Genomic DNA, 27,226 nt, shown 5'->3' with positions numbered 1-27,226 from the left:
ATGATTTCTAGTCGTGTCCTCTTTTGGAAGGCCAAACAGAGTAGTTTTGCTTTCTCAACGAAACAGCGTCACACACCACAGCCTTGAGCAGAGGCCGGAGGCCTAGAGTGAGCCTCAGCCGGTTTGAGTGAGCAGAGGCAGGCGGCTTGAGAACGGCGCGGCAGGTGAATTCTACGAAGGAGCATACCTTGGTCTTGCAGCAACCACATGTGACGACCCCGGGCTGGACGCTGCTTCGTCCACAGTAAAAGCCAATGTGGTGATCCACAGTGCAAAGTTGATGTATTTCCTCAGCAACCAGCACGGATCAGCTCCAGGCATGACGAATCGGATATCGTCATCTTTTGGAAGGCCAAACAAAGTAGTTTCGCTTTCACAACGAAACACACAGCGTCTTTATGACATGGTGGCGGCAACAACAATACTACAATGAGAATAAAAAGTATGCCTTCTTTCTTTGCGTGAACATCTGGGCAGCGTTATGCAAATCTTCCCACAAAGTGACGTAGAGATGTGGGGGCGTGTTTACATTTACATTACATCTAGTCATTTAGCAGACGCTTTTATCCAAATCGACTTACAAATGAGGACAATGGAAGCAATCAAAATCAACAAAAGAGCAATGTTATACAAGTGCTATAACAAGTCTCAGTTAGCTTAAACGCAGTACACGTAGCAAGGGCTTTTAAATAATGTGATAAATAAAAAGAAAACAAATAGAATAGAAAAAGAATAGCGCAACCTAGTGTTAGAGGTCTTTTTTTGTTTAAATACAAATAAAAAAAAATAAAAATAAAAAAGATAAAAATAGAAAAAGATTAGAAAGCTAGTTAGATTTTTTTTTTTAAGAATAGAATTAGAATAGTGAGTGCTAAAGTTAGAGGGTCAAATAAAGATGTGTAAAGAGATGTGTTTTAAGCCAATTCTTGAAGATGGCTAAGGACTCAGCTGCTCGGATTGAGTTGGGCAGGTCATTCCACCAGGAGGGAACATTTAGTTTAAAAGTCCGTAAAAGTGACTTTATGCTTCTTTTGGATGGCACAATCAAGTGACGTTCACTTGCAGAACGCAACCTTCTAGAGGGTACATAAGTCTGAAGTAATGAATTTAGGTAAAGGGGTGCAGAGCCAGTTGTGGTTTTGTAGGCAAACATCACTGCCTTGAATTTTATGCGAGCAGCTATTGGTAGCCAGTGCAAATTGATAAACAGAGGTGTGACGTGTATTCTTTTCAGCTCAATCAAAATGAATCTTGCTGCCGTGTTCTGGATTAATTGTAAAGGTTTGATAGAACTGGCTGAAAGACTTGCCAAGAGAGCATTGCAATAGTCTAGCCTGGACAGAACAAGGGCTTGAACAAGGAGTTGTGCAGCATGTTTCCGAAAGAAAGGGCCTGATCTTCTTGATGTTGAATAAAGCAAATCTGCAGGACCGGACAGTTTTAGCAATGTGGTCTGAGAAAGTTAGCTGATCATCAATCATAACTCCAAGGTTTCTGGCTGTTTTTGAAGGTGTTATGGTTGACGTGCCTAACTGGATGGTGAAATTGTGATGAAACGATGGGTTTGCCGGAACCACAAGCAGTTCTATCTTGGCAAGGTTGAGTTGAAGGTGATGGTCCTTCATCCAGCAAGAAATGTCTGTTAGACAAGCTGAGATGCGAGCAGCTACAAACTGGTCTGTAGTTCTCTAAAAGAGTTGGGTTGAGGGTGGGTTTCTTAAGTAGTGGAGTTATATGAGCCTGTCTAAATGTTGAGGGAAAAACACCAGTGTGGAGGGATATGTTAATGATGTGAGTGAGTGCAGGTACAACTGCAGGAGAAATGGCTGGAGGGAGATGAGATGGAATAGGATCAAGCGGACAAGTAGTTGGATGATTAGAAAGGATGAGTTTGGAGACTTCTGCCTCATAGAGTGAAGAGAAGGATGTGAAAAGAGTGTATGTTTGCTGGTGAGATGTGCTTGACGGATTGTGGTGTGGAAAATTGTGCACTGATGTTTTTAATTTTATTAATGATAAATGTTGTCAGCTATTAGAGTTGATGCAGGAGGTGGAGGAGGAGGACAAAGGAGTGAAGAAAATGTTTTAAAAAGCATGCGAGAGTTAGACAAATTGTTAATTTTGTTATGGTAGTATGTCCTTTTAGCAGTGGAGACATTAGCAGAGAGGGAAGAGAGGAGTGACTGATACACATTAAGGTCAGTAGTATTTTTGCATTTGCGCCACACCCTTTCATCAGCTCTAAGCTTAGAACTATGTTCGCGTAGAACATCAGATAACCAAGGTGCAGAAGGGGTGGTATGGGCTGGCCTGGAAGACAAGGGGTAAACAGTGTCTAAACAAGATGTAAGAGTGGAGCAGAAAGTATCAGTAGCACTGTCCGTGAGTGCATCTGCATGATGATGTTAAAGTGCACAGTTTTCCATTGCAGCATGTCTGTGACCTCAAAATATTTGTGAGTCAGTCTGGAAACAGACACCACATACAGACTACAGACTTAATGATGTGTGAGACTGACCTGTGTTTAAGGCCTTATTAAAATTATAAATATTATTTCTGCACCCCCACTCACCCTCCACCATGATACACAGCTACCAACACAACCTGTGGGTAACACTTTTTAAAAAGATGCAGTGAATGAAACATCCCCCACTGCACACACATACCACACAGGAGGTGAATCATGGGTCAGTCAAATGTTTATCTCCTGTTTTGTCTTCTACTAGTTGCTGCCTTAGTTTAGTTTAGTTTACCTTGTCAACAATATAGCAAGAAAACACAAAGTAGTTATGCATATGTCATGCATTGAATCTGTATCCAAATGGACCTTCATGCTTATTTTTTTACTAAAAATTGGATGTATCCATATGAATCGCATTGTACAAATTCATACGAAATTGCAACCTCATAAAAGTTACGTTTCCTCATTAGATCAGGTTGATTTTTCTCCACATGGAAAGAACCCCTCCCATCCATGTCATGCATTGAGGCTCTTTTTTCAACACACTCTCATGCAATTCATAGCTGTTTTAAGTTTTGGCAAACTGATGTCTAATTTGCATGAATTCATACAATCTCATTCATACATTTTTTTTGTGCAATCTGCTTATATCCCACTGCAGTTTGGTTAAGGGGTGGACCTTCATGCTTACATTTTCCCCATAAAAATTACATTGTATAAATTCATATAAAATCACCACTCCATGAAATAGTTGAGATTGGGTTGCTTTTTTGCACATGGAAAGAACCCCTCCCACCCATGTCTTTGCAACCCATGTACACTTGATATAACTGGGTCACTCTAAGAAAGCATGAAGCATTTGTATATCTGCAGTGTTGAGTGTGTTTTTAAGCTAAATTTAGACATGTACTCAAAGTTTTAAATGTCAAACAGATGTGAATGAAAGCTATTTCGCACGAACAGTATGAGATTAGTGACTGTGGTTAAATCTCTCATTATGTCTCTGTACCTACCTGATGTACAGAACATGCATTCATACATTACCTCAGTATTCCTGACTTGTAAGACATTAAATTGTAATCAAATTAAAACCATTAACCAGAACTCCTATATCCTCTCCTTTATATTTTAGATAATTCACCTCATGTTTCCATACAGTCCAGTAAAGGCGATTTAGGATATATGAACAGGGAACTAAGCTGATTTTCCTCCCCAGTTTTAGGGTCATTGTAAACTACTGAAACTGAAATATCACGATCCTAAAAAAATCTGATACAGCAGAGAGGAGGAAGAAGCTTGAAGGTGGTTTCCAGGAGTAGGTTTTGCAGCTGATGAGTCTTGTGTTCCAAGGACAGATAAACTTTACAGGGGATTTTTTTCTCCACTTGGGCAGATGTATGGAGGTCAAAAGATCAATTAAACACATGACAATAAGTGAAACATATACACATTATAGATAGGCTAACTATATTTGGAAAACCCATTGACAGTGGTTCCCCAATTAACTGTAAAATAATCTTGTCATAAATTTAGTTTGACAGGCTACACAATGTCACACATGTCATTGTTTTAATTTTTAAATTCATGTTTGTGTTTTTTTTTTTTTTACACTTTTGTTAATAATACAACTGTCTAAATGTACGTCCAAAATGAAAATGTACGAAACTAAGCATGTTAACTATAACAACCGCCTAAATTCAAGTTATAAGATTTATGCTTGCATTAAAAACATAATTTTTTAATCTCGTATCTCCTTCGTAGAATTTTAGAGACTTTCAGAATATAAATTGTAATGTACTTATACTGTCTGCGTATTTTCTCACTGCGCATGCGCGTCTCTCCTGTTTGTGACGGCCGTCAACATGGCGGCAGTGGAGTGAGACGCATGTCTAAACTGTACACTGACAATTGATTTCTTGCCTTGCGTACTTTGTTTACGTGAAAAAAAGCCGTCGAACAAAAAATGTCCCGTCACAGGAATGTCCGAGGTTATAACTACGACGAAGGTATACTGGAGGAATATGATATTTAACCGCTTTTTTGTAAAGAGGCCTGTATGTTTGCTAGTTAGCTGGTTTATTTATACAGTGTTCGGTGCTGCAGATGATGACAGACTGCTGTCGTGTCACTGTTTCAGATGGGGACAGCTGTACTGTTCACCTGATGACGAGTTCTGCGCTTTTAAACTCAGTAGTTTCTAGTAATAGTAAACACAGCCAACATTACATTACATCTGGCTTTTTTATTTTATTTTTTTTATATAACGTTATATATTTTTGGTGAACACAAATCAGCTTTGTAGTTTATATAAGACAAAATAACATCTGGATTCTTTTTCTTGTAAGATTTCATAAATTTACTCTATTTCAACCCTGTATTTGTGAGTTTTGACTGTCAGCTTTGTTCATAACTTTTCTTGCGTTGCTTCAGGTGGAGTGGCTGACTAAGCAAAGCTTTTTTTAGGCCCCATCAATGCTTTCCTGTTTGTTGGTGCAGCGGGATTGCTTTTTACTGACAATATAACAGAACTGTCTCCATTTCTTCCTTGTTTATAGACTTTGAGGATGATGACATGTACGGGCAGTCAGTGGAAGATGACTACTGCATCTCTCCTGCCACTGGTTTGTGTTTAGTATTAAATAAACGTATAAATTCCGTATTATGAGGCTACCAGTCATTCAGATCAGCCATAAAGCCCAATTGCATATCACTTTGGTCATATTTGCTTGAGTGAGTTGATAAAAAGATTTGGTTTGAACCCATTAACCTTTGACAGTGCCATTTATGAAAATTTACCATTTGCTTGTCTTTTATGTTTATTTTTATTTATTTATTTTTTGAATAAAATAGCAAAACCCATATTCATTAACATGTTGAATAAATAACTGTATAATAATGGTGTTAAGTTTTGTCTGTTAAGGAGATGTTTGTGGAATTATATTTTTCATAGCTGCACAGTTTATCTACTCGCGTCAAGACTCCAGGCAGGCTCGACACGTAGAGACCCTGGAAGAGGCAGAATATGAGGAGGAGGAAGAGGAGACGCCAACATCTCCCACCATTGCCGGCACACTAGACCCACTACAACAAGGTACACACTGACTTTATTGTTAAAGATTACTTAGTCGTCTAGCTGGCTAGTTAGTCTTTTAGCTTTAATATTTTTAATAATAAGCCTTTAAAGTGGTTGAATGTAGAGATAAGTTAGGCCTGTTGCTACTATAGACTTTCAGAATGAAGTTTATATAAATTTTATAGCCGTCAAGACAATTATATGCATATTTTCTGCTGTGTATAATGTTCATGTAATTAAAAGTGAAAAGTGACATGACTTGTAGCAAAGTATGATAACCCATACTATGTGTGTTAAAATGCATTTAACCCATCCAAGTGAACGAGCGTATGCACACACACACACACTTTTTTTTGTTTGTTACTCTCTTTTTTGTGAAAACTATGGATTTTTTTTGTTGTGGAAATAAAGATTAATAAAGATGAAATAGTTATTTAACTTACAGTGTATGTTTGGTGAGTTTCTGTCAGTTGCCCTATTGAAGTGTTGCACTGTTGTATCAATAAATGCATCTGATCAGGGTCTAGTGGACTGAATCAGTCTAACCAGCTTCCTTAAGACAGATTAAACAACTAGTTTGTTCAGACAACCCAAAAAACTAGCAGTGTTTTTAAATAAAAGTTTTTAAATATTTTTGAAAGAAGTCTTTTATGCTGACCAAGGCTGCATTTATTTGTAAAAGAGTAAAATAGTTAAATATTATTACAGTTTAATGTGTTTAAAATTATTCCTGTGATGGCAAAACTTAATTTTCAGCAGACATTACTCTAGTCCTCAATGTCACATAATCCTTAAAAAATTCTTTAAAATATTCTTTATTCTTTATAAGAAACAATTCTTATTATTATCAATGTTGAAAACAGTTTAAAGCCACTTGATATGTTTTGAGGAAACCTATAAAAAAACATCTTTTCTTACTAAGCAGGCTTTGTATGAACAAAAACAATTGTGTGTTTATACTGATGTAATCACTCATATAATATTCTGTGCCTGTCCAAAATCCAGATTCAGTTTTGAGGAATGTTAACATTGCATTGGGAATCTTTAGTATCCGTTGTCCTTATTTTCCTGTTTGTTTGTGTTTGGACAGGTCGGTTGTATTCCTGTTTGGATCAGATGAGAGCTGTGCTGGGAGATTCAATTCCAGACTCCACACTGACTCAGGCAGCCCTGAAGTATGACTGTGACCCTCAAAGAGCCCTTGATTTTATTCTAACTGAGGAGAACACCAATACACACGCCCCTCCAGCCAGAACCAACCCACAGCCCGAGCCTATCACCACAGCTGCTCCACAGAAAGGTACACAAACACGCCCTTCCACCCAAAACCAATACACACCACCAAAAAACCCTACACACCCTTATAACCATTAGCTACCCAGAATACATCTGTGTTACTTCCACTTAAAAATGTGCCCTATTATGTATTTTAAACTAAAATGAAAATGAAAACCAACAAGACCACAGATAGAAAAAAAAAACATGCATAAAGTTGGCCAGAGGTCTCGGTGGGGAAATGCTAAATTTCGAGGTTTTTCCAAAAAACTGGGGAGAACCTGAATTTTTATTTCAGTGTTGGAGGCAATAAATTAATAATAATAATGATGCGTTAAAATAATTTTACAAAGTACTAATTTTATAATATACTACTAATACAAATATTTATTATTATTATGTGTATAAATGAATTGTAATGTTAAAGTACACCTTTCATCTTTAACTTATAATTATAAAATAAAGAAATGTAAGATAAAATTTTTTCTCTATGCTTCAATTGAATTTTTTTTTATTTTTTAATCGCTGATGTCCTTAATTTTACAGTGTATAACGTATTGCCTTTTTCTTGCTTTCTCTGTGGTCTCGGCTAACCAATGAAATTCGATCACCTTCCTTATCCTCTCGGTTGCACTCTTTGACTACAATTGGCCCTCGTAAGGTAAGGAGCCTTATTTCCTTCCTCACACAATAGTACTAAGACTGTATCAAGTGTACGTTCATGCAAACGAGGCAGCGAACAATCTTACAACCTCAGTGATCTGTTAGCCATGCCTGACCCAAACAAGTCCATACCTGCTGCTCTAAATCCTCCCCCTGGTCTGGGAAGTTTGGGAAAAGACCATTTAAAAGTGGCTTTGTCTCAGAATTTAGGTAGTGATGGTGTGCGGTCTACTTTAGGGCAAAGTTCACTGGCGCTACTAATAGCGGATCATGAACAGAAGTGTACAAATGTTCCTCCTCTAATTCCCTCCACTGGTCTCTCATTGGATAACACAGTTCCTTTCACTACCAGTCCTTTTGGTTCTTTTCTTGGTCCTACTGCCCCACTTTCTGCAGTGCTCTCTCAGGGTCCTAGTGTCCCACCTATGTCTGGTTTGTCTGTTGGTTCTAGTGCGACTCTCTCATCTGGTCTCTCTGTGGGCACATCTGTCCCAGCTGGTCTGGGTGCGACATCCTCATCTCTTTTAACCTGCTCTCTCAGTAGCCTAGCGCTACAAGATTCTAAGCCATCCGCCCCTCTTCCTGTCTCATTAGGAACTTTGAGCACTGTCCTGCAAAGCAGTGGACCGTTGGGAGTACCTGGGCAAGCAAAGAGCTCTGGAAGCCTTTCATTGGCTGAGCTGATCCATGAGCATCAGGACAACAGTCCCAAACTCTATGACAGTTTGCCAGGACTCCAAAACGCACATAATTTGCATACAACTTGTCCTCAAAACAATCAAAAGCCTATCCGAACATCTGCCGCAAATGCTCCTCCTGGCTTTTCAGAGGCACCATCCCTGTCCAGTCTCATGTCCCAACACCAAGTGTCACTTGGTCTGCGATTCCCAACATGCACTGCATCGCTTAAGAGTGAAAATGGGTCTAAGCATCAAGCATTGAACAAATCTGCAGCAGCTGTACTTAAGCCCCACCCACTTAGCTTAAATCAGAGTGTCGATCTTAGCGCACTCATGTCCCAAACATCTCCCGACGGTCGCTCACCAACCTTATTGAGTTTTACTCACATCTCCGGCAGTCAGAAAAAACGTGTCTTTGCTAAACCATCTATTTTTGCATTAGCGATGTGTGTGCGTGTGAGAAACCAGAAGAGCCGGTGCAATAAAGCGACTCATAATGCTTTCTTATACAGCAGACAGATGGAGAGAGTGAAAGAACGAGTGCAGTGTCCACCTCTCCATCACATCACCTCGTTTTCTTTCGACACACCCTCTCCGGATGACATAGTCAAAGCCAATCAGAGAAAAGCTTTTACTCGAGACTGACTTGAGAAACACCTTTTTCTGTATATTTTTAACATCTCCCAAACTTAAAAACTCTCTGCACTTCAGGCTTATTTTATGTTTTAGATGCCACAGCCACATTTTTGGCCATAATTTAAAGGAGCAAGGCTGTATCGAGAAGTTGTCAGACTGAATGGTGAATAGTAGTGTATATGAATGAACTAAATAGATCAGCATTTATAATTTTAGGAAAATAAGTCATGTCAGCCCTCAGATGGTTTGTACCCTGATTGATTTGAGCCCTGAAATTATTTAAAGCACTAAGACTGCTATTTAATTTCATTGCCCAATAATACTTCATACTTTTGTATTTTCGAATTTTGTATTTATTTACAGCTATCCATTGCACTGAAAAGTTAAAATGGACTCTTATTTTTTATTTCATTTTTGTCTGAAACATCACAACCTCAGATAGTAATTGAGTATTACTTTTAAAGTCTTTCCTATTTAGAATTTTTCATTTGGATTTTCATATTTTCAGAATTTTTAAAATGGTTCATTAAGCTAAATATGTATTTTTGTACTTGATTATGTAGTTTTATGACATTTTGAGAAATTATGCTTAAATTCTAGAGTTGCAAAAATAGCAAAAAAGAAAATACAGAAGCAGATACAGTGCAAAAATAATGGAAAAAACAACAACAGATTCTCTCTACATCTGTTTTGCTGCCTTTTGAAATGAGGTGCAGTGTTGGTTTACCACAAACACAGAAAGAGGGAAGACATTTGGGTTTGGGGACACCTGGAGTTTTTTCTATTACGTGTTAGACACTCAGCACTGTAAAAGTGCATTTTAGTTATTATAATAAAAGTTTGATACACATTTTCATATTTTTTCAATTAATTTTTTATTATTTGCTGACTTTTTAATTTGTTTTAAAGCACTGATGTACATAAGTGACTGCTGTGGCCATGGGCCTGACGTTTTGTATATATTCTGAAATAAAGATTTTCCAGTTTCATTTCTGAGATTGATGTTGAGGTGTGTGTGAATATGTGGGGGTGGAGGGGAACTTGATGTGTGTGTTGAGGCTGAGCTTGTTTTTGCTCACCTTAAAGGGTGTGTTAACTTGTGGTGTTTATCACTTACGTGTGTCTGCTTGACTGCGTGTGTGTGCGCATATGTACATATAAAACAGAGAGTCTTTGTGGCCACATAAAGGTGTTAACACGCCCAGAGCATATTGGAAGAGATTTTTACAAAGGCTTTGCTTTCATTGTGGTAGACCATCCACCATGGGAGATGATACACACATGCACTGATCTGAAGATGGTCTGAAAACACACACAACATACACACCCCGTGCACTTTTAGATTGACTTTATTTCCTCATTGCACACTGACCTGGTCTCCAAAACCTGTTTAATCCTGATAATCACTCGAAAAAAGGGTGTTCTTTGGGATTGTTAGTGAATTAGACTTAGTTTAAGCCTAAATAAACTAGAAGAATCAATTAAGAGCCAAAAAGTTTTGAACATTTAATCACTGACAGTTCTTTTACTAGTGGTGCTGTATGTATGTACTTCTGCCACAATTTACTTCCATTCCTCTGCAGAACACAAAATAATAATTTTGAAGAACAGTTTTTTTTTGTCCATACAATGGTAGTCAATGGGGTCCAAACACTGACTTTCATTTTATGAACAAAATATTGTGTCATACAGGTTTGGAACAACATGAGGGTGAGTAAATGACCGTTTTCTTTTGTGTGGACCTTTAAATAATACACTTTGATGTGTAAACTTTCCTGCATAGTTTGGGTCACACATGAATGAGATCTTGCAGTTTAAGGAAAGGTGTGTTTTTACATTTCTAAGAAATCACCGTTATGATTTTGCATCTGGCGGATAATTAAACTGGTGAAAATCCCCTAGACTTAAATGGAAGGAGAGACCTGTGCCATATCTAGAGACCAGAATATCTGGTTGGTGGGCTCTTTTGACTTGGAACAGTAAGCAGCAACTTTATAACCTCTTTGAATATTCTTAGCAACTCCCTGGCAAACATCTGGAAAACTCTAGCAAGACAATGGTGCTGGAGTTTTGCATGGGCAAGAGTCCACTCTTTTCTTCAGAAAATGTAAAAACCCTGTTTTACTGTTAAGATGCTTTGACTACACAGACTTTAATCTTTCTTTGTCACGTGTTGTTGTTAACTCTCTGCTTGCCGAGCCAAGCGTGGGTGAAGGCCTGTGTTTGAAAAGCATGGTGCATCTCACCTTTCACACTTGCTGTCTTTCACTCCGTTTTGCAAATTCTATCTCGTTGCCATCTGACCACCTCAAGTCATCTATCCCTTTTTTCCCCCTCTCTGTTTTCTCTGCCTTCATTTGCCACCCACACAGGAAAGAGTGACTGGTTTACAGCTGGCCGTGTTACTGCTCTTTGACGTTTTCTCCCTTTTTTGCACTTTGTGGCTTTTGCAGAGATGGTGATATGTCATTGTGCCTGTGCTGCGAGACGTGCAGCACTACATAGATTGGTCAGAGAGTGAGAACAAGAGAGATTATTGACCCTATTTGAGAGCATCAATAAAGATCATTTGTAGCTAGATTTCTCTTTCTCTGTCAGACTCTGTTTCTTGTTTTCTCATTCTTTGCTCTCCCCTGAATTCTGTCAGTAGAACTAGAGATGATTTTACCCAAATTAGACTTTGAAGACCTGCTGAGGGTTCATATGCAGTAATCTCTATACCTATTTAATTTAGCTAAAAGTCAGAATGTGAATTGATTTTTAGGTTCATTAGTGGCGTTTGCCAAGTTAAGCATCATTGTTGGAGTTGCAGATTTGAACAAACCCTAAATGCTAGAAATTAAAGTTTGCCATCAAATCGTCCTGAACTGTTTGTGCTACTAAGATTTATTTATTTATTTTCATCTGACGGATGGTAATATTAGTGATACAATCCCATAGATGTAAGCAGTAGTAACCTAAGTCATATCGAAGGGTCTGAATGTCATAGAGACATGGTTGGTTTTTCTATGAAGTAAGAAACTAGTAATTAGCAAAACTAAAACTGATTTGATTCTGAGCTGAGATTCTGAAACCTTTGCAACCACTTAGCAATGCCTTTTTGGCTACATAGAATACACATTCAGGGGTGTGTTTCCCAAAAGCATCATTAGCCAACTACAGCAGCCTGTTCTGTTGAACTCTCTTGGTAACAACATAACTTGCGACCATAGTTGCTTTTTGGAAATGCACCCCAAATCAAGGAAGCCCTAGCAACAGTCTAGCCCTTGTAACTGACCTGAGCATCCAGTTAAGTGTTTAGCAACTTGCTGTCATTTATAATACTATTATTACTATTATTATAGTATTTATTATTTTTTAAATTAGCATTTAGTTTCAGTTTTTATTTTAATTTTTGCTTAATTTTGTGCGCTTTTGTCTTTTGCAGTATTTTTGTTTAGTTTTTTTTTTTTGTTTTTTTTTTGCCTATTGGTAATTTTAGTATTTCAACTTGCGCACATCTATTTAGATGCCATTTTTTAATTAGAAATTTAAAAAAAAAATTTGTTGCATTTTTTTATTTTAGTTTTTTTTAATTGTTTTTAAAAGTATTTTTTTAAATCTATTTTTTTTACTATTTTTTAAATAGTTGAAAATCATTTGTAATCGTTTTAGTTTAAAATAGCAACACTGAATTATTGAAAAATCCTATAAAATCAGAATCAGAAATGGCCATGAATTTAACTGTAAAAGAAAAAACCTGTTAATTGGTTAACTGTAAATTCCCCTATAATATACGATGAAAAACTGTATTGGACATTTCATGTAATTTTACAGTAGTTTACCGTTTTTGGAAGTGAAAAACAATGTATAATTTACAGGGAACAATTGACATTCCCAGAATTCCCTGCATTACATTTAACATTTAATGTTTTCTTCTTTGAAATAACTGTTTCTTCTGTATGTTGTGTTACATCTAATGTTGTAAAATTAATGTTTATTTCATTATTTCAGTTTCATTTGTGTTACCATGATGGTGTTTGTGTGAATGACGGTTAGGGTTAAGGTTAGGGTTAGTTAGTCAACAAGCTGGTTGTGATTGACTTTGGTTCATCATGTGACTTTCCCATCACCACCTACTTTTGGTGGTTATCAGTGTATCACAGAGGTACTAAACAGATTTCAGTACTTCCATAAGTTGGTATTTTAACATTATATCAGTTAATGAAATTATGATATTTAAATGTAAATTTAAGTTAAATCCGTAAAACTTAAAATGTTGGTACCATATTTTTTACGGTAAAAATCTGGCAACCACAGCTGCTAGTTTTTTTACTGTAAATTTTACGGATATATATTTTTTTCACAGTGCTATCACATAGCAATGTGCTAAAATTCACTCACGATGCCTTTCACTCCATTCACTCAAATGCTTTACCCTAGCATCATGGTAGTGCATTTTTTCATGAGGTAATTGCACTCACATTTTCTTAGGACAGTAAAAAGGACACGACTAGGTCGCTGTTAGGGGTGTTCTGAATCTTATTGGTTCCTGTAGAGTTGTTCTAAGTTGGTTACAAAAGTGTTAATACATTGTTGCAAAAGTTTTCTTACAATCTTAGTTTTAAGTAGTGTTTTAAAGATGGAGGTGTTGAAGAATGTCCCATTCATGCAGACTTTTAGGCCTTTGTCAACCTTTGCCCTTCCCTGTTTGTGAAAGAGATTAAATAAGACCAGTCTGTGATGCATCTGAATGCGTCTGTCATGTTCATGTATTGTTTTCAGCAGGTGTGTACTTCATGGGCAAGGCTGTATGTGAGAAAATCTGTAATAGTGCGTGAGCTGTCATTTGTAAATTGAGGATGTCTGAATGGCAGTAGTGAGGTGAGTGTGTGGGGATTCCCCATAGTTATGGGACAGCCGTGCTACACTCAATAAAAATAACTGATATGGAAAAGAAGGGGATGAAAGATAAGCTGGAGAAAAGATAATGTAGGCTGTAAGTGTTTTGGAAAGACGACCGTTCCTTCTTGGGTTTTTGCAGGGGTTTATTTGTCCTGTTTCTTTCCAGGAGTTATTACACTAGCGCCCCCTACTGGACCGTACTGGAAAAAAAACATGCCCAACACATTGGACTTTCCAGACTTCTTTAGTTAGACTGTGTGTTTTGATGGAATCCAACTTGTATTTTTATTTATTTTAACTTTTTTGTTTACCTTTTTATTATTATTTGAAATGGAGTTTAATTTTCTTTTTCTGTTACTGTGATTGCACCCCCACGGCTCAATTGGATTTGGTTCATATGTCTAGCAAACAGGAGGTGCGAGGGCTAGCAGGTAGTTCACAGATCTAGAAGGATGGAGTAAGAACAGAGTGAGAGATGTGTGTGCAGTCACTGACTGACAGTGAGTAAATGAGATGGCAGATAATCAGGTAGAATCATGTCTCCCTGGTGTTTGAATAGTCCTGGATCCGTTTTTCTAGGAAGAGCACATTTACATATCCTGAAGGGTGTGTGTCTCTCAGGTTTTTTTTTGTATTTTTCTACATGTGTTTATTGTCATCACAGTTGGGAACAACATCCGACACAGAGACAACAATGCTTTATTGACACGATATCTGATGTTTATACAGTATTTCCAAATGAATATTTATAATGCTGAAATAGACAGTGTAGATACTCAGTAAGGTAAATGTATAAATGACGTTTATGGAGGAAATAGTAAAAATAAAAAAAAAATGTTCATCAGGAGTGAATATAATTAGTGAATGTGGCATATGGAAAGTATTAATAATAATAATAAATGCTGTTAAAATAATTGTTTGAGTGTTTTCAGAGTGTAGATGTCAGAAGGCAGTGGTTATTTTTTTTCTCCATACTTTATGGTTGTATCTTAAAAAAACAACAACAAAAAAATTTTCATTGTATGTAGTGAGCTCTTTGTCAGAATTGAGTTGAATTTGGCAGCACAGAGCGTTCTGGTGGCTGTGTGTGTAGAGATATGTTGTGTGGGTGTGGTTTGTGTGTAAAGTGTTGCTGAGTGTGTGTGTTCAGATGGGAGATATTTTGTGGGTGTGGCCGAGTATGTGTGTGCGCGAGAGAGCAGGTGAACTGATATCTACATTCCCCAGCACTTCCTGTCCCTGTAACAGGTGTTTTGTTGTCGTCTTGAGCTCTGTGTGTGTAAAGGGTCCTTGTGGTGTGGCTATTCCAAGTCAGACACATCTGGGGACTTGTATGGTGTTTATTTTTATATAATTATTAACGTTAGTTTCTATAACAACACAAATACATGTAAATTCCCACGTTATGATGCCTTAAAAATGATTAAGATCAATGTTTTTTTTCCCCAAGGTGAGTCAGACATCTCGCAAATTCTCCCGAAGTTCAAAGTGTGTTTTTTCCCGTTGTATTTTTTCCTTGAAATTTTTTTAAAATAAATATAAGATCCCCCTAACCTACTTGTTTTCTCATCTTCTATTCTCATTTAGTTCTTGGGGGTTAGAGGTTGCATTATTTTAGCACATTAACCCTCTGTGTGCTGGAAGTGCACAGTCAGTGTGGGAGTACAAGTGACGTGCCGGAGTTAACCCTTTCCTGGCCAGAGCGTTCACTGCTCAGTAAGAGATGACTGGCTGTGGCCGTTGCCACTGAAACGGCTCTACTGCTATGACGAGACACCGAGCACTCGCTGTAGCAATTTACCTTACAGGGACAGAAAAAAATACTCTCTCATCCTCGTTTTTGTTCATCCCTTCCCCCTCTCTGGCTCTGAGAGCCTGTTTTGGTGCAGTGTGGAGGAGTTGACTCATGAATTTCAGTAAGATAGTGAGAAAACAAGGCTCAGCACATGTCTATTGCACTGACACACACATCTGCTCATCTGAAAATGAGTAACCCTTTATACTGTACCAAACAGGAAACTTGCCTTCATAAAATGTACACTGTCATACATTTTATGAAAGTAGTATAGTGTAAAAGGCTTGGTTTGTGCTGAAAAAGTTTCTGGGAAAACACGTCTTTTCTTTAAAGGAATAGTTCACCCAAAAATTTTTATTTGCTCTCCCTTGGAGATGTAGATGAGATTGTTGATGAGACGTATTTCTTCATCGAAACAGATTTGGGGAAAATCACATTACATTATTTGCTCACCAATGGATCCGCTGCAGTGAATGGGTGCCGTCAGAACAAGAGTCCCAACAGCTGATAAAAACATCAATCCACGCAACTCCATCAATGAACATGTGAACATCTTGTGAAGTGAAAAGCTATATGTTTATATGAAACGAATCAATCATTGATGTATTTTAACTTTAAGTCGTAGCTCCTGATTAACCTGTAATCCAGCGCTTTCTCCAGTGAAAAAGTCATCTGTGCATATTTCTCTCCTGATTCAGACAAGACAACTTTTTTTTTTACAGGAGAAAGCAATATTATAGAGGACTAGTATTTTAGCTTAAAGTTAAAAAGTTGTTCTGAATTTATTAAAAACAAGATGTTAGTTAATGGACTGCAGTCGTGTGGATTACTTGTGATTGTTTATTAGCTATTTGGACTCTTATTCCGATGGCACCCATTCACTGCACAGGATTCATAGGTGAACAAATGATCTAATGCTAAATTTCTCCAAATCTGTTCTGATGAAGAAACAATCTCATCTTGGATGGCCTTGAGAGTGAGAAAATTTTATTTTGGGTGAATTAATGTTTTAATCTTTCTTGAAATATTACAGTTAAACATCAATACTATATATATATTATAAAAAAATCTAAATTTAGTGTATGCATGCTGTTTTCTACATTCTAGCTAAAGCACGGGAGGCTTCAGAGAGTCGTGTTGAAGCAGAGGTTGTCCCGAAGGTTGCCCGCATGACTGTGTCAGGCAAGAAGCAGACCATGGGCTTTGATGTGCGAAGGTAAGCCAATCGAGGTAATGTGGAAGTGGTTTAAAGATCTGCCCCTTGTAACCCAAACATTGTAGGTTCAAACCTTATAAGGGATGCTCTATAAACGGTGATCTATCACCGACTTGCACTGTTGAACAAAGCATTTAACCACAGCTCACTCCACGGGGACTGTCCCTGCAATAAGTATCACTGTATCAGCGTGTCCTAATCAGTCAAGATAGGTCACATTTTCAGTGATTCGTCAGCCTAGAGTGAACACTAGGGAAATGCTCACAGCCACTTACAATTTCATAGTATGTGTTGTAGTTTTAGATCAATATACAGTTACAGTTAACAGGGTTTTGAATTAGATTTTATGATTGTCAGGGCAGTGTTATTTTAGTGTTATTCATATACTATTATAATATTTAATTAATTGAATTTAATTGAATTAGCTTTTACTTTAATAATGTCTTGATTTCATTTTAGTTTTGGTAATTTAATGTGCTTCTCTATTTTATCTTTTTATGTAAGTATTTTTATTAAGCTGCATTTTTACTTCAGTTTTACTAATTTTAGTACTTCAGCAAAATGTCTAATTTTCATTTAATTTAGTTTTTGCAGGGGAAGTTGTGGCCTAATGGTTAGAGAGTTTGACTCCTAACTCTAATGTTGTGGGTTTGAGTCTCGGGCCGGCAATACCATGACTGAGGTGCCCTTGAGCAAGGCACCGAACCCCCAGCTGCCCCCTGGGTGCCGCAGCATAAATGGCTGCCCACTGCTCCGGGTGTGTGTTCACGGTGTGTGTGTGTGAGTGTTCACTGCTGTGTGTGTGCACTTTGGATGGGTTAAATGCAGAGCACAAATTCTGATTATGGGTCACCATACTTGGCTGTATGTCACGTCACTTTCACTTTTTAATTTATTACATTTATAGTTTTTTATTTATTTTGGAACATTTTGAAGTATGACGCCACAGTAATAGAAAGTTTAGGTCATTTTGGATAAAATTGTCAGATAAATTGCTAATTAGAGGGTTTACCTTGTGTCTTGATGTAGTGGAATTGAGATTTGTGTCCTTTGTTAACATGCGTTTTTGAAATGTAAAATAAATAAAAAAAGACCTTCATCTTGGTCATTTGCTATCCACAGAATAGCGTATGGCAAATAATTAATTCTCCAAACCAGGCAAAGTTTGTCTACCTGCATTGCATTCTGGGATAGCAGAAAACCACAGAGATGGCTGCTGCCTGAAGATTAATCTCTCACACTCTCTAACACAAACCCACAGCCTATCACTCCCACTCCTTCAGCCACACACCACACCCGTCGAGCTCAGTAAAAAGGGTGTAGGGGTATCTGCAGGTGGAACAACCAGTGTACTTTTATTTAATAGGTTGTTTGTTCAGAACAGTTTGTTTAAATGGCTGTTCAAGGACTCATGATAAAGTTTCCACATAATCTTTCCATTTCAGAAAAAAATTGTAGGTTTTTACTAAAAATATCTCAGCATTTTGTGTTTAAAAAGTTGAAATGTAGATTGTTCAGTACATTAACATTCAGAAAGTATGGGGTTAGTTAGATTTATTTTTTGGTTTGAAATAAATAAATACTTTTTATGCATTAAATTAATCAAAAGGGACAGTAAAGACATTTATAATGTTACAAAATATGGTAACACTTTATTTTAAGGTGTCCTTGTGACATGTTACACGTACTACTATTATAAAAACAATTAATTATGCACAATTACATGCAAATAACCCAAGCCTAACACTAACCATATAATTACATGTAGTTAGTTAATATTACTCAGTACTTATATGTATAATGGTGTAATGTATAATAACATTGTAACAAGGACACCTTAAAATAAAGTTTAACCTAAAATATTTCTATGTCAATTAGAGTAAGGTGTTTTTTTTTTTTTTTTTTTTTTTTTTTTTTTTTTTTTTTTTTTTTATATTCATCAAAGAGTACTGAAAACATATCATGGTGTCCACAAAAATATGAATAATAAATTAATAAAATAATAAAAATGTTTCTTAAGCTCCTGATCAGCATATAAGAATTACTTCTGAAGTATCAAGTAACAGTGAAGACTGGAGTAATGGCAACATTTCTAAATGTATTGAAATAGAAAAAAAAATGTCTTTAGTTGTAATAATGTCTGCAATATTACTGTATTTTAATGAAATAAATGCAGCCTCGGTGAGCAAAGCTTCTTGCAAATGCAAATGATACTGACATCTGAGGTAACATTTGATTTTTTGTGTCTTTATAGTGCGGAAGAAAACGGAGTTGTTGTCCCATCAGTTCGCAGAGGCCCGAGTCCAGAGGTCACTGCTGCACCAACCACCGAGACCCCATCCAAACCATCGGCTGTGAATGAAGACTCTGCCGCCCCGACCCCGACTCGACCAGCTGGAAAGAGCAAACAGCAGCTCAACATCCGTGCTGAACTGGAGAAGAGACAAGGAGGAAAACCGCTACTCAACCTGGTGGTCATAGGCATGATATTCTCTCTCTCTCACTATTCATCCACTTAATATTTTGGTGTTGCATTTGAATTAGTTTTATTCTTTTGATTAATCCAATTACCATAAAGTCACCCCCTAAAGTATTTGGATGCGTAATGTCTCTGTTAGATAAAAAAAAAAAAAAATTATATATGCAGTAAATGTGAAACTTGAACTTTTTTGTGTGTTTGTAGGTCATGTAGATGCTGGTAAAAGCACTCTCATGGGTCATCTGTTATATCTGCTGGGGAACGTTAATAAGAGAACCATGCATAAATATGAGCAGGAGGCCAAGAAAGCTGGCAAGGCCTCATTCGCTTACGCGTGGGTACTGGACGAGACAGGAGAGGAGAGAGACAGGTACGTTTAATACAAACACATTCAGCTGTCATTTCTGTTTGGTATAAGTAACCCGAACCAAGATTTATTTGTTTATCATCTGTTCTGTTTCATAGAGGAGTGACCATGGATGTGGGCATGACAAAGTTTGAGACCGACTCGAAGGTTATAACTCTGATGGACGCACCGGGACACAAAGACTTCATTCCGAATATGATTACAGGGGCTGCACAGGTACTTTCCTTTTTGTTTGTTTTAAATCTTCCCCACAGCACTGAATAATTTTTTCAGGCAGTTGCAATGAGCAGCAAGCAAGTAAAACTTTCAAAAAGGATAAAGAGGCACAGTAAAATAGGCCCATCCAACTTGTGCACTATATTCCCAATCTTATACATGTAATACCTTTGTGTTTGAATTACACAGAAATTTCCAACTAAAAAAGTGGTACACTGAAACCTTTGACATCTGGCCTACTGTAACTGATTGGCGTGTTCTTGAGAGAAGTGCAGTAACATTGTTTGATTCATAAATGAATCATTTTGTTGCGTTGGATCTTTAATGAAGCAGTTGATATGGGTAAAAAATGATCTGAATGAATCAATGACACATGGGACTGGTTCAGAGTTCAGCGCACTAGCTCAATGGTCTGGCCACAGTGGTTAACAGCTCACTACAGGGGAAAATTACCTTTGAATAGTGATGTAATTATGGTCTGTTTCTCACACAAAGTTATCGTATTGCTTAAGAGTACTTGGAAATTAGTGCACAAGTCATATGAACCACTTTTATGCTGCTCTCATAGTGTGTTTTTTGAAATTTGAATTGTAATTGCATGGGCACTTAATTCAAAATTTCCCCACATAAGAAAGACTTACAGATTCAGAGTGACAGTGAAGTGAGTAAATGACCTAGTTTTTTATTTCTAGTTGAACTAATCTTCTAATGAAATCCTGTTCTTTATTTGCCTCCACCCTTTTTGTGTGCACAAGTTTACGAGAGGACAACTGATGTCTGTGCATAATTTCTTGTGCAAAGCAAAGTCTCAATGAAACTTGTTATTTGTGGGATTTGGGTGCCACCACCACTAGTAGTCTGTATATGAGTGTGTGTGTTTGGATTTGGCTGATACCTACAAATGCACTGAATGAAATTAGTCACATTGTATGGGCCGGATTTACTCATTTCCTCCTGACAGTCTGCTGAGAAAGGGCTTTTGGGGGCAATGGGTGTGTGTGTATATTGAGGGTGGGTGTGTATTGGGTCTAGACTTTTACTGTATGATTTCGGAAGCTGAAATTGACATGACAAAGCAATACTGATTTAAGAATCCGAGAATCTGTAACATATATATGTATAATAAAAAATCAATACATGTGTGTGTGTGTGTGTGTGTGTGTGTGTGTGTGTGTATGTAAATGTGTATATATATATATATATATATATTATATATATATATATATATAAAATATTTTTTGTATGTATATTTTTACATTATTTATTAATATGAATATTTTTATATATATTGTATACATTATATATTATTATATATACAATATGTAATATATATTACTTGTTTATTACATATGTGTGCATTTTATATATAATTTTATATATATGTAATATTTACCCATTTTTATTTGTATTTAATGTGTGTGTGTGTGGATATATATATATATTTATATATATACACACACATACACACACATTAAATACAAATAAAAATGGGTAAATATTACACATCACAATACTTTTTTTGTGAGCGACTTCAGTGTATGGGTTAACTTGGCAGGTGTCATTAGTGGTGGATTCTGGTCAGAGTGTCTGAGGTTGTGTGTGTTTGTGTTTTGCAGGCAGATGTTGCTGTGTTAGTCGTAGATGCCAGTCGTGGGGAGTTTGAGGCCGGGTTCGAAGCGGGGGGGCAGACCCGTGAGCATGGGCTGCTGGTTCGATCCCTCGGAGTCACGCAGCTTGCCGTTGCTGTCAACAAGATGGACCAGGTGGGTAACCATAGTGACCACAACAGCATACAGTAACCCACAGCAGTGTCAATCATAATTTTATTTATGTCTGAGAACTCTGCTTCAATCCCTCTCCCACCACTCCTGCTCATCACATTGTGTGTGTGTGTGTTTGCAGGTGAACTGGCAGCAGGAGAGGTTCCAGGAAATCATCTCGAAGCTTGGTCACTTTCTGAAGCAGGCTGGTTTTAAGGTAATGTAGTCTTTGCACATAGAGGATGTTTATGTATTTTCCCCCCTCTACATGTTGTCCCCGAGTAATTTCCCCCCAAATTTTGTTACTGTCATTTATGTGCATGATTTTGTATGAGTGTGTCTGCAAGCATTTGTCTGTTAGTGCTTCTGGATAAAGTAAGGCTTTATCTGATTGATGACACATCCAGAAACTCCATTTTAAAAATATGTTTCACACGTTTCTGATTGAATCTAACACAATATGTGCTTACAGGCTGATACTTGTCAGTATTTTCTACCTGGTTTTATGACTTATTTGCTTTTGCTTGAATATGTTTTGCAAAATGTTCAGTGTGTTGTTTTTATGAACTTGATACGATATAGCTGTGTGAAAATTAGATTGAAAATCAAGTGTTGAAAATCTTCAAATATTTTAATAGAAAATATAAGAGCTGAAGACATTTGACAATGACATCAAACCTGTTTGCTGTGCATTTTGACATGCTATATTTTTTTTAATTGAGCACAGAGGAGGCCGTGGTGTAGGGGAACATTTTCCTTTTTGCATAAATCATATGAATTATGAATGACTTTGTTAAAAAGCTTACAAAGTCTTAGTACAGTAAGGCAGTTTGGATATTTTGCAAAATACAGAATATTTTTGTTTGAATGGTGCCAAATAAGGACGAGTAAAAAATGACAGAATTTTCAATTTTGTTCAAAACCGTACATATTATGACACAAGAATAGAAGAAAATTCTTACACTGTAATAATGAAATATGGGCTACGGAAGAGAAACTGACTGCAGGCCTCAGCTTTTTAGTAGTTTCACCTTTGCTCAACTTGTTTTTAGTACATCTAGTTTCTAAAATATTATGAGTGCGATGTGTTAATTCTGGTCAACATGAGAAATTCTTAACATTTTTTAAATGTAAATGTAGCTCTACTGTCACAACAATGGAGACTATTGTGCATGCAGTATTTGTTATTTTTTGGCATTTTTTAGTATTTTAGATTATATAAATAGATCTTTATTACATCTTCTTGATCTTCATTAGATGTTTTACCAGTTAACTGTATTGATAATGTTGGATATGTCATCTGTGATGTACCAGCACAAAGTGTAACTGTAAACATCCAGTGGCCGATAAAAACGTGGGAGGTGAATGGTTTGGAAATGTACAGCAACATTTAATGGTTCCTTTCAGCCTGTTGATTTACAGTAATCCATCAACAGCACATTGCACTATGGAAATGATCTGTGCCATGCGTTACAAACGTGCTTATCTTTGCAGGATTCCGATGTGTTTTACATCCCTACCAGTGGCCTCTCAGGAGAAAATCTGACTACTAGGAGTAAAGTTGCAGATCTTACAGCCTGGTACACTGGACCATGCCTACTGGAACAGATAGGTGTGTGTGTGTCCATTTTCATTTTTTTGTGTGTTTTGGATTGCATTCAAGCAAAGATGTCATGCACATGAATAGAATATAGAAAAAAATACGTTATAATGTCATTTTATTATTTAAATAGAGGAAATTTGGAAAAGAGGAGCTTTGACATTTTGAGAACTATTTTTCTGTTTTTGGGTGTGAAAATCCTTTCTTTTGTGCAAAATGAGGGTGAGTAGATAATGATCAAATGGTCTGCAGAATGTGCAACTGTGACTAAATTGACCAAATTTTGACATGTGCATTAGTTTTTCACCTCCAATACTTATGCAAATTAATTATCAAAGTTTTTTATTTTTTATGTTGCATTAAAAAAATCCACCTGGTTCAAAATTCTGATGTGGCACATTTAAATGTTTGAATGAGTGCTTCTGTGTTCATGTACAGAGATGTGTGTGTAAGAGTAGAATTCACTGCTGTGATGATTTTCACAGAAATTCTTGTGTCATGATGCCGTGAATTGATTGGTGGCTGACTGGCTAGTTTTACTTCAGCAGTTTTACTCTGACTCATCAAAACTTGATGAGGCAAACAGAAAACCTTCAGACTACTGCATCTTTCCTCACCTCTTTCTCTCGGTCTGCAGATGCGTTTAAACCACCCCAGCGTTCAGTGGAGAAGTCCTTCAGGCTTTGTGTCTCAGACGTCTTCAAAGGTCAGCATGGGAACCACCATAAAAGCAAAATGTACAAAATCTAATGGATTGTTAATCAATTGATTTCTAATTGAAATATCAAGGTGGATTCTGTGCATGTATTCCCTTGTTATTTAAAAAAAAGAAAGAAAAAGAAACAACCCCTTATTTTTACTTTCATTATAGCCAGTTAAGAGACATTTTACTTTATGATAACCTAAACAGCCCCACTGTTTTCAGATCAGGGCTCTGGGTTCTGTGTGACGGGGAAGATCGAGGCTGGCTTCATTCAGACAGGTGATAAAGTTCTGGCCATGCCTCCTAATGAGACCTGCACGGTTAAAGGTAAACACACAGCAGCTTTATCAATTTAGAGAGTCAGGCATTGCTTTAAGAGGACATGCAACACTGCCCTCTTCTGGTGTTGTCATGAAAGACTGTGCAACATATAAATATTAAATAATATGCAATAAAGACTAAAACAGTATATAAAACATTTAGTGTAAATCAAAACTAGTGTATTGATACAAAAAAAGAGTATTATCAGTATTATTGCGGTAGTTATGATACTGCATAATTTTTTTTGCCAGCAAGATCATTTCATATACATCATGAATATTATGAAAATATACACTATAGTTAAAAAAAATTTGGGTCAGTAATTTTAATACTTTTTTAATACTGCCATCGCAGGAATAAACTACATCTTAAATAGTATTAAAATAGAAAACAGTGATTTTAAATAGTAAAAAAAAAAATTACATTAAATTAACAAAGCCTAGATGAGTATAAAAGACTTTCTAAGATTTTACTAGCCTCAAACTTTTGAATGTTAATGTATCGCCTAGCCGTAATTGCCATAAATGATGGCAATTATTTTTATTTATTTCATTAATTATTTTTTAATTGATGCATCTGTCTCTCTCTAGGGATCACTCTCCATGATGAAGCTTTAGACTGGGCAGCTGCTGGTGATCATGTCAGTCTAACTGTAACTGGCATGGACATCATTAAAATAAAGTGAGTGTGCAAAGAAACACTAGTGTGAAAAACTCTGTTGATTCTGGAATCATGTATGGTGTTTTCTCGTCACTCTGTCTTCTCTTTCTAGTGTTGGATGTATATTCTGTGATCCCAAAGAGCCCATCAGAGCCTGTACAAGATTCCGAGCAAGAATTCTCCTCTTTAATATAGAAGTTCCTGTCACACAAGGCTTCCCCGTAAGAAAATGCCTTCTCTCTGTTTAGACTGTATTTACTATTTATTTATGAGGGACGTGCAAGTGCATTTGTTAACATTTACTTGTTTTTTGTGTTTGATTGTCAGGTACTGTTACATTATCAGACCGTAAGCGAACCGGCCACTATTAGGAAGTTAGTCAGTGTATTACACAAAAGTAGTGGAGAAGTTCTCAAGAAGAAACCAAAGTAAGTGGATGATTTATATGGAGTCATATTTGTGCGCATGGTCATTTATTATAATTTTATTCAACCTCATGTTGTTCCAAACTTCCATGGATGACTTACTTTCTTTAGTAAGCCAGTAAACTGTGAAAAGTGAAGTGTCTGTCATATATATATATTCAAAAAAAAGTCCTAAGGCGTTCTAAACAACCCTATATGACAGATTTTTGATGATGAACATTAAGTATTGTTGTATGATGAACATAAATTTAAGAGATTATTTGCTGAGTCTCTTCTCCTTTGATGTGTAAGTACAAATGAGATTTGAGAGCTACTGCAGTGTTGTTATTGTTAATGAAAAATAAAACTATTAAAAATAAATGTTGGTAATATAAATAAAGCTGAGGTAAATATTAGATAACTTGTAGATAATTGAATTCAAAAACTTTCCTTGGAAACTAACTAAAGTTTAAGTTGAAGAATTATTATTAATAAATGAAATAACTAAATTAATTAATAACTAAAGTAGAAATAAAAATTAATTGAAGCTAAATAGAAGTGTTTTTAAAAAATCCTATAAAAGTCAAAAGCACATACAATTCCAGTTAATAGACACTAAAATATTATTTATAATTTTTTTTTTTTTTAGTATGAATGAAAAGACAACCTAAGACAAAACTCTTTCCCATATTCCAAGTTTGAGATTGCTATTGGCACTTTCTGATATCATCTTTGGGTGAATTGTTTCTTTAATGATTGTGTTTTTGCTGAAGAATCATTGTCAGCTTGTTGTTGATGGTGTATGAATGTTGTGCAGGTGTTTGAGTAAAGGACAGAATGCTGTGGTGGAGATTCAAACACAGAGGCCTGTGGCTCTGGAGCTCTATAAGGACTATAAAGAACTGGGGCGGTTCATGCTGAGATATGTGGGCTCGACCATTGCTGCTGGAGTTGTCACTGAGGTAAAAGGCAGTACATATATCCACCTTTTCTCACGAAACACATTCCTGTTTTGTATTAATCAGCATTTTTTGATATTGCATCATGAGGATGTGTTGCTTGTTAATACTGCTAATGTTTATACTGTTCTAGATCAAAGAGTGAGAACCAGTTTGAACTGGATCCTCCAGAAAAAAAAACTGGCCGAAACCTCTGGAAAGAAGTGCAATTCCCCCTCAGAGTTACACAAACATAAAGTGAATACACACAGATGCCTGCAAGGCATCATCTAGCCACAGTTCACATTTCACCTGGTTAAAGGCCCTAGATTGAGTGTGACTGTTTGTGTGTGTGTGTGTGTGTGTGTGTGTGTGTGTGTGTGTATGTGTGTGTTAGAGAGAGACTGCATTTTGTCTTGCCCCTCAACTTGCAGTATACAATTGATCTGTGTAATAATCAATCCAAAATTTCAACTTAAACCCTCCTAAAACACACACAGAACATTTACCTGTAATTTACTTTGGTTTGCTTCCATTCATTTATTACATTATAAACTGAACTCATTGTTTTATTATTTAATATTTTATTTAGATTATTGTAAAGTGCATCATTTTTGACTACAAGATGGCAGCACATAATGGACATTTAGTTTGGGTTCAAATGGAAGGTTTTTAAGGTTAATTAATCAAATTAGTTAAGGATGTGTACATTTGTAAAAGGGAAAATAGATTAAGCAACACAGCTGGCTGCTCTCATCTCCTCCATCAGTTTCTCGTGTGAGCGGGACAGTGTGAATGAAACCTGCCCTTCCATTGCTGCTACTCAGTCTTGATCATTAATGAGAAAACAGAAGGATCGAGAACCAGTGGGCAAATGGATATTCTGTGGAGAAACTCATCCGCATGTCTATAATCTAACAGTAATCACTTTAAGGACCTAACGGACTTGACTTGTAACCATCTGCTTTGGACTTGATTATTAAGGGGTTTTAATTTAAAGAACATTTTTTTTGGGTGTATGGAAGCTGAAGTTGTTCAGTTGGGGAAAAGCTTCTTCATCAGAAAAATAAAAAAAATATTGATCACTGTGGAAAA

The 27,226-nt window shown here is 36.6% G+C and overlaps 1 protein-coding gene across 2 annotated transcripts; it reads left to right on the top strand.

Moving 5' to 3' along the window:
• Positions 1 to 4,293: 4,293 nt before the first annotated feature.
• LOC109053779 (HBS1-like protein) lies at positions 4,294 to 27,226 on the top strand. Of its 2 annotated transcripts, XM_042750295.1 has the most exons (18): positions 4,294 to 4,467; positions 5,017 to 5,082; positions 5,412 to 5,552; positions 6,625 to 6,834; positions 16,575 to 16,683; positions 18,938 to 19,164; positions 19,367 to 19,532; positions 19,628 to 19,745; positions 21,362 to 21,508; positions 21,648 to 21,722; positions 23,000 to 23,117; positions 23,743 to 23,811; positions 24,031 to 24,135; positions 24,720 to 24,810; positions 24,902 to 25,010; positions 25,117 to 25,217; positions 26,011 to 26,155; positions 26,286 to 27,226. In XM_042750295.1, the coding sequence occupies exons 1-18, from the start codon at positions 4,425 to 4,427 to the stop codon at positions 26,295 to 26,297; spliced, it is 2,052 nt and encodes a 683-aa protein (XP_042606229.1). In that variant the 5' UTR covers positions 4,294 to 4,424; the 3' UTR covers positions 26,298 to 27,226. The 2 variants fall into 2 exon arrangements, with proteins under 2 accessions (XP_042606229.1, XP_042606230.1); XM_042750296.1 differs by lacking the exons at positions 16,575 to 16,683; positions 18,938 to 19,164; positions 19,367 to 19,532; ... (9 more) ...; positions 26,011 to 26,155; positions 26,286 to 27,226 and adding an exon at positions 7,476 to 9,784.

Source organism: Cyprinus carpio, chromosome B23 (assembly GCF_018340385.1).
Source record: "Cyprinus carpio isolate SPL01 chromosome B23, ASM1834038v1, whole genome shotgun sequence".
In the NCBI taxonomy this organism is placed as follows: domain Eukaryota; kingdom Metazoa; phylum Chordata; class Actinopteri; order Cypriniformes; family Cyprinidae; genus Cyprinus; species Cyprinus carpio.
Note: the sequence above shows the minus strand (reverse complement) of the source record. Positions and strands in the feature narration are given on the sequence as shown.